This window comes from Trichomycterus rosablanca, chromosome 1 (assembly GCF_030014385.1).
Source record: "Trichomycterus rosablanca isolate fTriRos1 chromosome 1, fTriRos1.hap1, whole genome shotgun sequence".
NCBI classification, from domain to species: domain Eukaryota; kingdom Metazoa; phylum Chordata; class Actinopteri; order Siluriformes; family Trichomycteridae; genus Trichomycterus; species Trichomycterus rosablanca.
Window position 1 is genome coordinate 36965040 of NC_085988.1, and position 13679 is coordinate 36978718.

The 13679-nt window shown below is 38.4% G+C and overlaps 1 protein-coding gene across 1 annotated transcript in view; it reads left to right on the top strand.

Annotated features, from left to right (window-relative positions):
* Nucleotides 1–13679, top strand: part of lamb1a (laminin, beta 1a) — a 33032-nt gene that overhangs the window by 7923 nt on the left and 11430 nt on the right. The window contains exons 8-23 of the mRNA XM_062992258.1: nt 749–869; nt 1259–1447; nt 2125–2301; nt 2409–2521; nt 2803–2882; nt 3961–4096; nt 4177–4335; nt 4972–5099; nt 5244–5364; nt 7334–7541; nt 8779–8922; nt 9013–9244; nt 9505–9668; nt 9875–10099; nt 10615–10832; nt 11323–11419. Coding sequence (XP_062848328.1) covers nt 749–869; nt 1259–1447; nt 2125–2301; nt 2409–2521; nt 2803–2882; nt 3961–4096; nt 4177–4335; nt 4972–5099; nt 5244–5364; nt 7334–7541; nt 8779–8922; nt 9013–9244; nt 9505–9668; nt 9875–10099; nt 10615–10832; nt 11323–11419 — 2512 coding nt within the window. The remainder of the gene's footprint in view (nt 1–748; nt 870–1258; nt 1448–2124; nt 2302–2408; nt 2522–2802; nt 2883–3960; nt 4097–4176; nt 4336–4971; nt 5100–5243; nt 5365–7333; nt 7542–8778; nt 8923–9012; nt 9245–9504; nt 9669–9874; nt 10100–10614; nt 10833–11322; nt 11420–13679) is intronic.

Genomic DNA, 13679 nt, shown 5'->3' on the forward strand with positions numbered 1-13679 from the left:
TTTGGAATTTGGTTCCTATTAGAACAAAAGAATGTGCACCGTTTAGTACCTTACTGAGACAGATGTGAATTGTTGGGTTGTGAGAAATCATGCTACAGGCAGAGCACAGTCTTGTCCTGTGTGCTTATGTGTCTGAAAGTTTGTTTGTAAAAGGACAGGAGTCTAACATAACTTCCTGTTTAGTCTCCATGCTTTCTTCCCTGTCTGCCAAAATCCTTCATTTTAACTTTTAAGAGAAATGAACAAGATTCCATCTGGAACTAAGATATTAATACTTTATTTTTAATATTCATTGTTATGTTGCCAGATCTACTCTAGTAATGATACGGTACAGTGAGAGCTTTCTGGGTTGTTTGTGTCTACTGCCAGAGCTGGAGTTTGTTAATGCAGACCAGATGCATCAAGTATAAACATTTTCCGCAGCCATCTGGCTGGGGATTTTGCTGTACTTTAGGGCAGCTTTTTCATATACGTTTTTAAACGTATAATTTAAAAGGATATTATGTGATTTTACAGCACAGGTGAATCATAGAGATAGTGATTATGTGCAATAAAAACAGACACAGGCGGAAGCCTTCTAAATCTGGTGTTTGTTTTTGGTTAATCAGTATTCATTACTCAGGGTTTCTGTAATTGCTAAAAATGCAGTTGATCTAAAAGATTGTGACTGTTTTACCTTTTTACTGCACATGAGTAAAATGTTATTAGATGCTTGTGTTTTATAGTTGTTCTGGTATGTTTTCTGCAGGTTCATGGCCACTGTGTGTGTAATCACAACACCATGGGTCTAAACTGTGAGCGCTGTCAGGATTTCTACCATGACCTGCCCTGGAAGCCTGCAGAGGGACGCAACACCAACGCCTGCAAAAGTAAGATGGAACCGGATAATATGACATTATAAATTAAACGGCTGCTTTAGTACTTATGCAAGGCTCTAGGATCACAACATTTCAGTTCCAGTATAACTGTCAGCTGAAGGTTCTTTATATGAGTAAGGCCAGATAGCTGAAAGATAACCAATGGGATGTCCAACAAGCTCATGGTCAGGTGTCCAAATACTTTTGGCCATATAGTTTGCATTAGACTTACATTGGACATGCTAAAACAAATGAACAAGTACAATAATGTCTTTATTTTATGTCAGTAATTAAGATGTTCAATGCATCAGATCTTTACATTTTTTTCTTACTGTTTTATTAAATTACATGTATTACAGTCTGTATATGACAACCTAAATAATCTATAATTTCCTCTACAGAGTGCAACTGTAATCAACACAGTAATGCTTGCCACTTTGACATGGCTGTGTACCGGGCCTCGGGCAACGTTAGTGGAGGAGTGTGTGAAGACTGCCAGCACAACACCATGGGCCACCAATGCGAGCAATGCAAGCCCTTCTTCTTCCAGCATCCTGAGAGGGATATTCGCGACCCTAACATCTGCGAGTGTGCGTGTCCTTTCTGTCTTGTCCCTTTACTTCACCACTTCCTCTTTACAGTCATCTGTTCTCCTTCTTTCTTTCTGGTCTAGTTGTAGTATAAAAGGCATGTGTGCCAGACTCTTTGAACCCCTCACTTTGTTTGTGGTTGGGGATAGTGGGGGGAGGGCTGGTTGTGGGAAACACCTGGTCTTTGAAGTGTTCCCAGTCACCACAGAACGAAAAACCTAATCTGCCAATAATGCAGTGGGGTCTGAAGTTTCACACTTCCTTTTGTGTAGTGTTTGAGGTGCATGCCAGGCCCTCAGACCACACATGTAGCCAGGAGTGTAAACACTTGACTGGCATTTGCCATATTTAATTACTGTTTTCCACAACATTTAACACCATGATATGACTACAATTACAAATGTTTTAATCAGGAGCGCAAATCATCTTAGGTTGACTTTGGCTTCTTAAGTTCATAATTACCTGGGTTCTTTATGCATAAACACATTTTATGTGCTGCATTTACAGGGATGGAAAGAATAATTAAGCCACACTATTTTTATTTTAAGAAGTAGGGCCATTTCTTTTCACAAAGAACAGCCTTAATACTCCTTGCAAATCTATACATCATACAGTGCTTCATCTTTTGTTCATTATATGACAATGATTTCATCTAACAATAATAATTATCTCTCTAGCCTGTGACTGTGATCGTGTTGGCTCTCTAAATGGAGGAATCTGTGATGCACGAACAGATGTCTCACTTGGACTGATCGCAGGCCAGTGTCGCTGCAAGCCCAATGTGGAAGGTGAACGCTGTGACCAGTGTAAACAAGGCCATTATGGCCTCAGTGATTACCCTCTGGGATGTAAACGTAAGTTTGCAGATATAAATTTCTTTCTGCCTTACAAACAAATGTGTTTGTAATACAAACCAGTGTACTATTGTCCACATTCATATTGTTTCTGTTGTTTTACCCAGCATGCACCTGTAACTCTGTGGGTACAATTCCTGGAGGAAGTCCTTGTGACACAGTTACAGGAAACTGCTACTGTAAACGCTTGGTCATGGGAAGAGATTGTGACCAGTGCTTGGTAGGTTATTATTAACTGTAAGGTAACACTGGATTGTATTATTTTTGGAAAGGAAACAGCAATCTGACATAATAGCTTACTATTAAAGAATATTACTGTTGTTTTACCCCTTAGATTACAGTTTACTAGTGACCTCTACACAGTCTTTTATTCTGTAATGTTTATGTATCAAGCCAAAATCCGGCCTTTCCAATGTGTAATGTTTAATCTGTCATCTTGGGAGGTCTGTCATAAATGTCATGCTGTTCAAAGCAGGTTATTACAAGCTGATTTCTTTACAGCCTCAGCACTGGGGGCTCAGCAATGACATAGACGGCTGCAGACCATGTGACTGTGATGCCGGAGGTGCTCTGAATAACAAGTGAGTACAGTATTTCATTTAGCTTAATGTGTCTTTTTATACATTAATCAATTGACTGGCTATGAATAGAGTATGATCATTCAAATACTATCATAAAAAGTATTTGGAGACATTGTGGAGACGGACACCATTATGTGCTGGTGTTAACAATAAAAACTATTTTATTATTTTATAATTTGTTTCTGTATTGGAATGCATTATGTGTGGGTTTGACTACTAATGAAAAGTAAAATAGCACAGATTATGTTATGTTGTGTGCATCCAAATTCATTTTAGTGTTAATTCTACATTTAACACAAATTATAATAAAAATAGTAATAATAGACCCACACTTTAAAAAAAAAACCTTCACAGTTTTTGTGTAGTTGCTGGTTTTATGTTAACACTTTATATGAAAAAGAATTATTATTTATTAATAAGAAAGATTATTAAAGCAATAAGCCACATGAAACCGTGCGTTACTGCAAAGCGGTAACGGAGTGGAGTGCCTAAAACGTCTTTCCCCGTGATAAAATAATAGCAGTAACGCATGGTCTGAAGTTTTTATAAAACGTTTTATAAAACGGCAGTCAACATAAAATATAATAAAATACAACAATTTTCAATTTATAAATGTTTTTATTTACAAAAAAACAAATTTGCAATTAACATTCCTCCACAAACACTATTACACTATTTCTTGGACTAAAAACCCGCTTAATGATTAGGATTACTGTTTATATTAATCTGGACATTTCCATGTATAGTACATGACTTAAAATAGTGTTCAACCAAGTTTGTACATTTTCTTTTCAGTGGCGTATTAATATGGAACGATGTGAGGTGGTCATAGGTGTGCGTGTATATCAGGGATTTTACAACGGCTTCGAACGCGGCTCAGCCAATCAGATTTTAGGACTGGAACTATCAGTTTTATAATAAAGATTTTTGCTGTTGAATAGGGGTTCTTGACACCTTAAATGATCAAAAATGTAAAGAAGTTTTGTTAGACATGTCACAATTTAAATAAATCTTTTGTATTCATTAGATACAAATGACAGGGCATTGTGTTGATGATTCTGGTTTGTGTGTTTCTCAGCTGTAATCCAGAAACAGGGTTCTGTCAGTGTCGGGAGCACATGTCTGGCAGACGCTGTGATCAGGTGGAGTCGGGTTTTTACTTTATTGCTTTGGACCACTACGTTTATGAGGCAGAAGATGCTAAATTTGGACCGGTACGTCTCAAATCTTTTTTTTCGTCTCTTGTAATAATCAAATACAAAACGTCTTTAATTTGAAATCTGTGTGATTCTAGGGTGTTACAGTTGTGCAGAGACCGTACCCCCAGGACCGCACCCCAACCTGGACGGGTGTTGGCTTTGTTAACGTTCCAGAAGGGGCTTATCTAGAGTTCAGCATTGACAATATTCCCTATTCCATGGACTATGATGTGCTTATTCGCTATGAACCCCAGGTTAGTTCCAGCACACTTCTGTAGTAGAAGTAGTTGCAAAATTGGTTCACCATATTAATAAGATGGTTATCAAGTGTAACATTTCACATACTATGGTTTTATGATTTGTTTGATTTTTAGATCATTTGAAATAATATAAAGATTTATATCCTGAAATTTAGTTACATTTCAATTGGCTAGGGACTGCTTTTATCAGTTTCTCTTTATTTATTAATTCATTTTAAATATGTGTGCATTTTTATATTTTTAATTAGTTGTAGTTTTTTTATTTTTTTTTATGTTCAATCTTTAAAAAGAAATGCAGAAACACATTTTTAAAATAGGGATTTGTTTTCTTGTACACAAAACTTGTGTATATTAAATTTAAAACTCCCAAAAAAGAAATAATGTCAGCTTTTATTTTAGTTACACATACAAATTTCTAAACGCTGTGGAGATTTATAGTTTGGAATTTTTTATTTGACTGAAATTACTCTGTCCAGTCTGGTGCAAACTGTGTTGAACTTTTTAGTTTTTGTTAACAAAAATATATAGTTATAGTAACCTTGGTTGTTTAAGCACAGCATGCCATCTTCATTTACATTACCTAATCTGTCCTGTCATTCTTGCTTTCATTGTATGCTTGTGTTTGTGTAGCTTCCGGAGCAGTGGGAAGAGGTACTGATGACTGTTATTAGGCCTCGTGTCATCACTGCTGACAGCCGCTGTGCCAACACCATGCCAGATGACGACAACCAAATGGTATCCCTGCATCCTGGCTCTAGGTGAGTATTTTTGTGTATACACAATGTATAAGTGTGTTTGACATTTCACTTTATCTGTTTCTGAGCTACATCATTTGTTTTGTTTATTAGGAACATGTTGAAATAAAAAAATGAATGAAGATAAATCACTGTGTTTTTTGTCAGATATGTGGTGTTGCCCAGGCCAGTATGTTTTGAGGATGGACTGAATTATACTGTTCGCCTGAGTCTTCCTCGCTACTCCACCAGCAGTGACATCCAGTCCCCATACACTCTCATTGACTCGGTACTTTATTCCTTCAAAGTTTTAAGCTAGATCTAAAACACACGCTACATTCTTACACTCTTATTTTCTACAACAAAGTGATTCTCATAATATATTAAATAATCAATACCTACATTTTACCAGATATACAGTGTATCACAAAAGTGAGTACACCCCTCACATTTCTGCAAATATTTCATTATATCTTTTCATGGGACAACACTATAGACATGAAACTTGGATATAACTTAGAGTAGTCAGTGTACAGCTTGTATAGCAGTGTAGATTTACTGTCTTCTGAAAATAACTCAACACACAGCCATTAATGTCTAAATAGCTGGCAACATAAGTGAGTACACCCCACAGTGAACATGTCCAAATTGTGCCCAAATGTGTCGTTGTCCCTCCCTGGTGTCATGTGTCAAGGTCCCAGGTGTAAATGGGGAGCAGGGCTGTTAAATTTGGTGTTTTGGGTACAATTCTCTCATACTGGCCACTGGACATTCAACATGGCACCTCATGGCAAAGAACTCTCTGAGGATGTGAGAAATAGAATTGTTGCTCTCCACAAAGATGGCCTGGGCTATAAGAAGATTGCTAACACCCTGAAACTGAGCTACAGCATGGTGGCCAAGGTCATACAGCGGTTTTCCAGGACAGGTTCCACTCGGAACAGGCTTCGCCAGGGTCGACCAAAGAAGTTGAGTCCACGTGTTCGGCGTCATATCCAGAGGTTGGCTTTAAAAAATAGACACATGAGTGCTGCCAGCATTGCTGCAGAGGTTGAAGACGTGGGAGGTCAGCCTGTCAGTGCTCAGACCATACGCCGCACACTGCATCAACTCGGTCTGCATGGTCGTCATCCCAGAAGGAAGCTGACGCACAAGAAAGCCCGCAAACAGTTTGCTGAAGACAAGCAGTCCAAGAACATGGATTACTGGAATGCCCTGTGGTCTGACGAGACCAAGATAAACTTGTTTGGCTCAGATGGTGTCCAGCATGTGTGGTGGCGCCCTGGTGAGAAGTACCAAGACAACTGTATCTTGCCTACAGTCAAGCATGGTGGTGGTAGCATCATGGTCTTGGGCTGCATGAGTGTTGCTGGCACTGGGGAGCTGCAGTTCATTGAGGGAAACATGAATTCCAACATGTACTGTGACATTCTGAAACAGAGCATGATCCCCTCCCTTCGAAAACTGGGCCTCATGGCAGTTTTCCAACAGGATAACGACCCCAAACACAACCTCCAAGATGACAACTGCCTTGCTGAGAAAGCTGAAGGTAAAGGTGATGGACTAAACCCAATTGAGAACCTGTGGCGCATCCTCAAGTGGAAGGTGGAGGAGTTCAAGGTGTCTAACATCCACCAGCTCCGTGATGTCATCATGGAGGAGTGGAAGAGGATTCCAGTAGCAACCTGTGCAGCTCTGGTGAATTCCATGCCCAGGAGGGTTAAGGCAGTGCTGGATAATAATGGTGGTCACACAAAATATTGACACTTTGGGCACAATTTGGACATGTTCACTGTGGGGTGTACTCACTTATGTTGCCAGCTATTTAGACATTAATGGCTGTGTGTTGAGTTATTTTCAGAAGACAGTAAATCTACACTGCTATACAAGTTGTACACTGACTACTCTAAGTTATATCCAAGTTTCATGTCTATAGTGTTGTCCCATGAAAAGATATATTGAAATATTTGCAGAAATGTGAGGGGTGTACTCACTTTTGTGATACACTGTATGTGCACTTCAGTTATCTGATAAAGCAGTACGATAAGGTGTTTTTCAGTAGCATTTACTAATTACAATAATGATGTGCTATATCTATCTGTCTGTCTGTCTATCTATCTATCTATCTATCTATCTATCTATCTATTTAAATACACTTAAAAGTCTCTATTCTTGTCAAAAAGAAAGTTTCATATCTGAGACCAATAATCGTTACATTGCTTTCAGCATTTCTGATAATTCTGCTCTGTGTTTTTTAGCTGGTGCTGATGCCCCACTGTAGGAATATGGATATCTTCTCTGGTTTTGGATCAGAGGGCAGTGACCTAGTGACCAACAGTGCATGGGACACCTTTCAGCGCTACCGCTGCTTAGAGAACAGCCAAGCTGTAGTGAAGACCCCAATGCCTGACATCTGCAAGAACTACATCTTCAGTGTGTCTGCACTACTGCACCAGGGAGCTAAAGGTATACATTAACAGACACACTGTGTGTTCTCCATTCTTTTTTTCCTGTCACTCATCTCCATTGTTAGCTGCAGCTCTCTCTGCGTGCAACAACCTGTGTGTGCGCCTTAGGGTTGATTATAGGGCCTCACTTGTTTCCTGAATGAGGCCAACTTTCTCAGTCATGTACATCTTTTGCTGCGCTCAGATAAAGACAGACGAGTCTTCTAGACAGGAAACAAATGGCTGTCAGAGCAGTTATTACACGTTTAGGTTTCAGGTAATAGAATACACCTTGAAGACATCCATTCACTAGGATATAATCACAGGAATGCAATGAGAAAGAAAACAAAAGGTCTGATTCCATGTTTTTGGCAAGCACCAACAGATGTTCTATTATTTAATGGATAATTGTTTTAGTAAGCATGGATTTGATTGTATAATGTTGATATTGCAATAACTCATGTGACAATGCACTTTTTGAGAATATAAAAGCTATCATCTGTATTTTAATGCTGGCCAATTGCACACAGGGTAAACCTTTTTAAATTTTGATGCTTATTTAATATTAAGGAGAAACTGCCATACAATCATGATCAGAAGTTAAGCCCACAAAGTCTCAGTTGGGAAAGAAAAGACATAATGTACAATTTTACTAAAGATCTTACAATTTACTGTTTTTTACATTGTTCGGACAGTTCACCTTTGATAAATTATGTACTTCAAGTTCTTCCACTGCTTGGTACAAACACAGATTTAATAGGTTTAGTATTCTTTGGTTTTATTTTGAGAAAATAAGGAATGTCTTCAAAGCCATGAGGTAATACAACATTGTCCTTAAACCTCAATTTTAACATTTAGTATTAGCTGTTTCACATGCATTGCAAATGTCATTTAGTATTTTTATAGACCACAAGGGCAAATACCCTTGGCATAATTAGTAATTTTCTTTACCTGCGGTTCCTAGGGTTCCTTGAATAGGCATTGGCTGCACTAAGACATTGAAATATGCTTTGACCTGCAAAAACAAAACAAAAGAATTTGATAGATGCTGTCATCCTTTAGGGTCAACACAAACTACTCACAATCCTTCTTGTGAAGTGACCTATTCTAAGGAATGCATCAAGTGCTACTAAATTGTCTTTAACAAATGTGTTTGTGAATTGTGAAAAAGCATCTTTATATACAGACACAATTCAAGATTTCCTTTCTGATTAAGTGTGGATTTTTAATTTTTTTTCCTTTTCTTATACCTATAGCCTGTCAGTGTGACCCTCAAGGTTCTCTCAGTACGGTGTGTGACCCGAATGGTGGACAGTGTCAGTGTAGGCTTAATGTGGTGGGCAGAAACTGTGATAGGTGTGCTCCTGCTACCTTTCAGTTCGGACCTCAAGGCTGCAGACGTAAGTAATTAATAGCTGTTCAAACTTTTTCTAGCTAATAATTAAACTGGGTGAGTTTCTTTTTTTTCTAATTTCTCTTGTATTCTCCAGCTTGTGAGTGCAACCCTCAGGGTTCAGTACATGCATTCTGCTCTGAGGCTACTGGTCAGTGTGTATGTATTCCTGGAGCACATGGACGTCAGTGTGATCGCTGTCTTCCTGGACATTGGGGATTTCCTAACTGCCGTCCCTGTACCTGTAACGGTCATGCAGAACAGTGTGATCCTCATACTGGCCAATGCTTACACTGCAGGGATCACACCAATGGCCACAACTGTGAAAGGTTGGTAACTGCAATAGTGCAGTGTTTTCCCTAGGCTGTATTAAAATCATAATAATAATTGATTTGTTAATTATCTTAAACCTTTGTTTTAAAACTGACAAAGAAAGAAGGTATTTTACAATTGACTGTACAAAAAAATTATAAAAAGATTGACAGAATCTGGAGAAAAGTTTATACAGGGAGGCCAGTGATCTCTGTGGCATGTCGTTTCCATCTGATTTTTAATGGTAATCTGTTATTAATCTTGTCTGTGTGTGCAGGTGCTTGAATGGTTATTATGGTGACCCAGTTCTGGGTTCTGGGGACCACTGCCGTCCTTGCATGTGTCCAGATGGTCCAAGCAGCAGCCGGCAATTTGCTGGGATGTGCTATAAGAATGATGACTCACTGCAGGTGTTCTGTGTCTGCAATCAGGGCTATAAAGGTATCTGAACACGTGCATAACAGATTTATAGCTCAGACTATAATCTTTGTCTATTAATCTTTGTGTACAAAATAATTAAAAGGCACAATATGTTTAAAAATATTTTTAACATTAAAAAACATAGTGTTTTAAAGTGGCTAACGTAAGTATTTAAGATATTTTCTGTATATTTGTTTACAGTGTCTTTTCTTTTGTTCTTCATATAGGTGCAAGGTGTGATGAGTGTGCTCCAGGTTACTACGGAAATCCTCATGAGGCTGGTGGAGAGTGTCGTCCATGCCAGTGCAATAATAACATCAACATGGTGGACCCAGGCTCCTGTGATGCGCTGACTGGTGTCTGCCTTAAATGCCTGTACCACACCAAGGGCGAGAGCTGCAGCCATTGCAAACTTGGTTATTACGGTGATGCCCTCAGCCAGAACTGCAGAAGTAAGCACTTGCATTCGCCAAAAAGTTTTTGCAGCCAATGACCCTTTGTCATGGAAAACATCATATTAATTTAGAGCACCAATTAATAATCAACCGTTAAATTTTGAAACACATTGGTTATACATTTTTTCAGTGGGGCATTTTTATTAATCATTTTTTACATGCTGTTTTAGGTAAGCAATTAAGACAAACGAACAAACACCTTTCTGCTATTTTTTATCTGTCCACCTTTGAACACTGCTCACTAAAATAGGAAAACCATACAAATAGAAAAGAGAAAACAATGTCACCAACTGCTATAGTTTTTACCTGTTATATCTAAATTATAACTATAACATTTATAAAAATATTACTTAAGGGTTTTGATAGTGATTCCCAAAGGATATGTTATTAAAAAGGTCTACCACATACACCTTCAATGTTTTATCCTGATTTCTTGTGTCAGTAACACTGGTGTGTTTTTTCTTTAGATTTGTTGTTGTAATGTCAGTTGGTTTCTGTTTGCTGTTCTGCAGGATGTGTGTGTAACCACATGGGCACGATGCAAGAGACCTGTCCTTCTATGGGTGACTGCCACTGTAACCAGAACAACGGGCAGTGCCAGTGCCTTCCTAACGTGATAGGGCAGCACTGCGACCTGTGTGCCCCAGATACCTGGAACATGGCTAGCGGAAAAGGCTGTGAGGCCTGTGATTGTGACCCCAACCATTCTTTCAGCTCCTCCTGCAATGAGGTAAGTCTTTTATGTAAATGTTAACAACTGGGTTGTTAAGCAAAATCAGTTTTGTATAGTTATAAATTTTATAAACATGATGTGACATAATATCAATCCCACATAAAACAGATGTGGTGAAATTTAAGTTTGAACAATTTCACTCCTGATGTACTTTAAAACAATTTCTCATTATGACTCTTTGCAAGTCTATACACAGCTCTTTTATTAATAGGTCCAAATATTTCTCCTCTGTATTAGCTTTACATGATTATATATCCATAAAATGGATAATTAGATATCACCATTCAATTCGGGTTAATATCTGATAAATACTCTGAAAGGTTTCCAAACCATGGGTTTAATATGTTGATGTAGCAATATAAATATAAAAATAATACTCTAGCCATTGAGTATGTTTGTAGTATTAGTTTACATTTATCTCTTAAGGCTGGATGTTGGTGTACTTGTGCAGCTTGTAAGGTAATATGTTTTTGTGTCTGTATTGTAGATAAGTGGCCATTGTTCATGTAAGCCTGGTTTTGGAGGGCGGACATGCAGGGAGTGCAGAGAACTGTTTTGGGGTAACCCAGAGGTCAAATGCCATGGTAAGATAAGAACCTTGATTTACATTTGTGTAGTTAAATTGACTGTTTACACTTCATACCTTGTTACGAAAATCTAAACTTGGATACAAAGTTTACATAGAAAAGTAGAAAATGAAAATCTAAGCTTTAGATCTGCTTTACCATGATGTGCTCAGGGGGTATCTGTCCAAGCCTCTTAATATCCTCTCCTTTACACAATGCACCCTTGTGTTCTGATGGGCTTTTCCCTTACGGGATACGGGAGAGTGCTTCAGTGCTGAGCTGAAATCAACCTTTGTTCCTTACAGCAGCGGAATGAAAAAAGCACATTGCATGGTTTTTAAAAGGCTTGTAAATTTATTAGGGAAAGGTTTTGAATTATGTTGTGTTTTTTTACACAATTATATGAGCATGTTGTACATTTTGTTACAAATATTGTGGTAACAAACTGAAATGATCTACTTTTATCCACCAAATGTTTCCATTGCAAATATTAACTTGGTGTAGACAGGATGAGACCCACTGTTGATTTTGTTTTACATTGTTGCCTTGCTGCCATTAAGTTTTTCTTAATCTTGGCAGAAGAAACTGTGCTTACACAGGACAGGGTTTATTTTTTTAAATCAGCCGGCAAGTTATTTCAATGAGAAAAAAATTGTTTGGTTTGTCTAAACATGGCAGGAAGTCCCTATGTTTCTCTAAGATCTAGTTACCTCCTGAATATCACTGTGTTGGCTTACCCTCAGTATGCTCCAAACTGTATCAGCAGAGGATTGCTGCTCATCTCTGCTTTACTTGTGTTTGGCTTTTTCTGAAACTGTGCTTTTCATGTGACTTTGCTAATGCAAATGATGTTCTAGCACATCATGACCTTTAAACTAGGGATGCATCAATACCATTTTTTCCCAACCGAGTACAAGTACAAGTACATGTATTTTTGTACTTGCCAATACCGATACCGATACCAATACCTATTGGATCAGATATCTGACATGCTAGAAAACTCGATCCGGTCGCCGAGCGCCGAGTTGCTCCCGAGCCGGCAAATCTAGCGCCGACCAGTCGCCGAGCGAAAATCAGGGCAAAAATCGTGTAGTGTGAACTAGGCATAACGCAGCACGAGTTTTTTTTTGCGAGTACGAGTACAAGTCAGTAAGCGCGGTATCGGGCAAATACCCGATACCAGTATCGGTACTCATGCATCTCTACTTTAAACATACAACCATGGTTGTAATATTAAGGAATAATAGTTTTGTAAAAGGGTGGAAGCATGAGGTGAAGGCCCTCAGCTACAACGCTTAAAAAATCCAACTGCAGAATGCTTGACCAAGGCAAAATAATGTTGTTCTACAATACAAAGCCACTAACAAAAATGTGATAATGAAAAGTAACGGAGGTGGCCAAAATAACAGATAATAGACTACTTAATAGACTAATAATACAAATAATATACCAAATGATCTACAGCCCGCAACAGAGAAAGTGGATACAAAAGTGATAGCAATAACCGAAAAAACTGTAAAACAGGCCACTCCTGCCATCGGTGACAACCCAGTTCTTGGAAAAAGAGGTAAGATAGTTAACCCTAAAACAAGCCAGGGGCCACATACAAGTGGGACCACCACAGCATCGTCTGGACACCTATTGTGGTTTTCCGGAGAAGGCCTATCATACTCCTTTATGGGCAACTTGCTCATACAGGGCAGTTTCATTGTAAAGGCTAAAAAAAGTGAATTCCCTAAAATAAATAAAGGGATGCTGCCATTTTGGTGGTATGCCAGCAGTAAACTTTACCAGATCGAACCCTGTCCAAAAAAAAGCAGGATGCCAACAGAGGAGCTGGCAAATCTGTGAGTGAAAAACACTACCATCTGGAACAAATTACTGCTCACGTAGCACTAATTGAGAGTTGAGAGGAACTGATATGTCAATTATACGTGCCCTATTCCTTTTCTGCCAGCCAAAAATTGGAAAAACCAGAAGGACATGATTCCATAACCAATCCAAACCCCAAATCACCAAAGCGTCAGATGGGCTTGTTACAATTATTTTTTTTGTCATGCATGCATTTTTTGTTATGCATGTATTCTATCAACATGCAAAAAAGATCTTATGCTCAAACTACAATAATTTCAGGATGTTATATAACCAAAGAATTAAAAGCTTTGTGAATGAGATGTTGGCCAGATGTGTTTGTTTAAACCCGAGCCAGAAGTACTCTGACCAGAATGAAGCAGTTAATAAAAATGAATAAATAATAACCCCCTGTAAAGTTAGACAG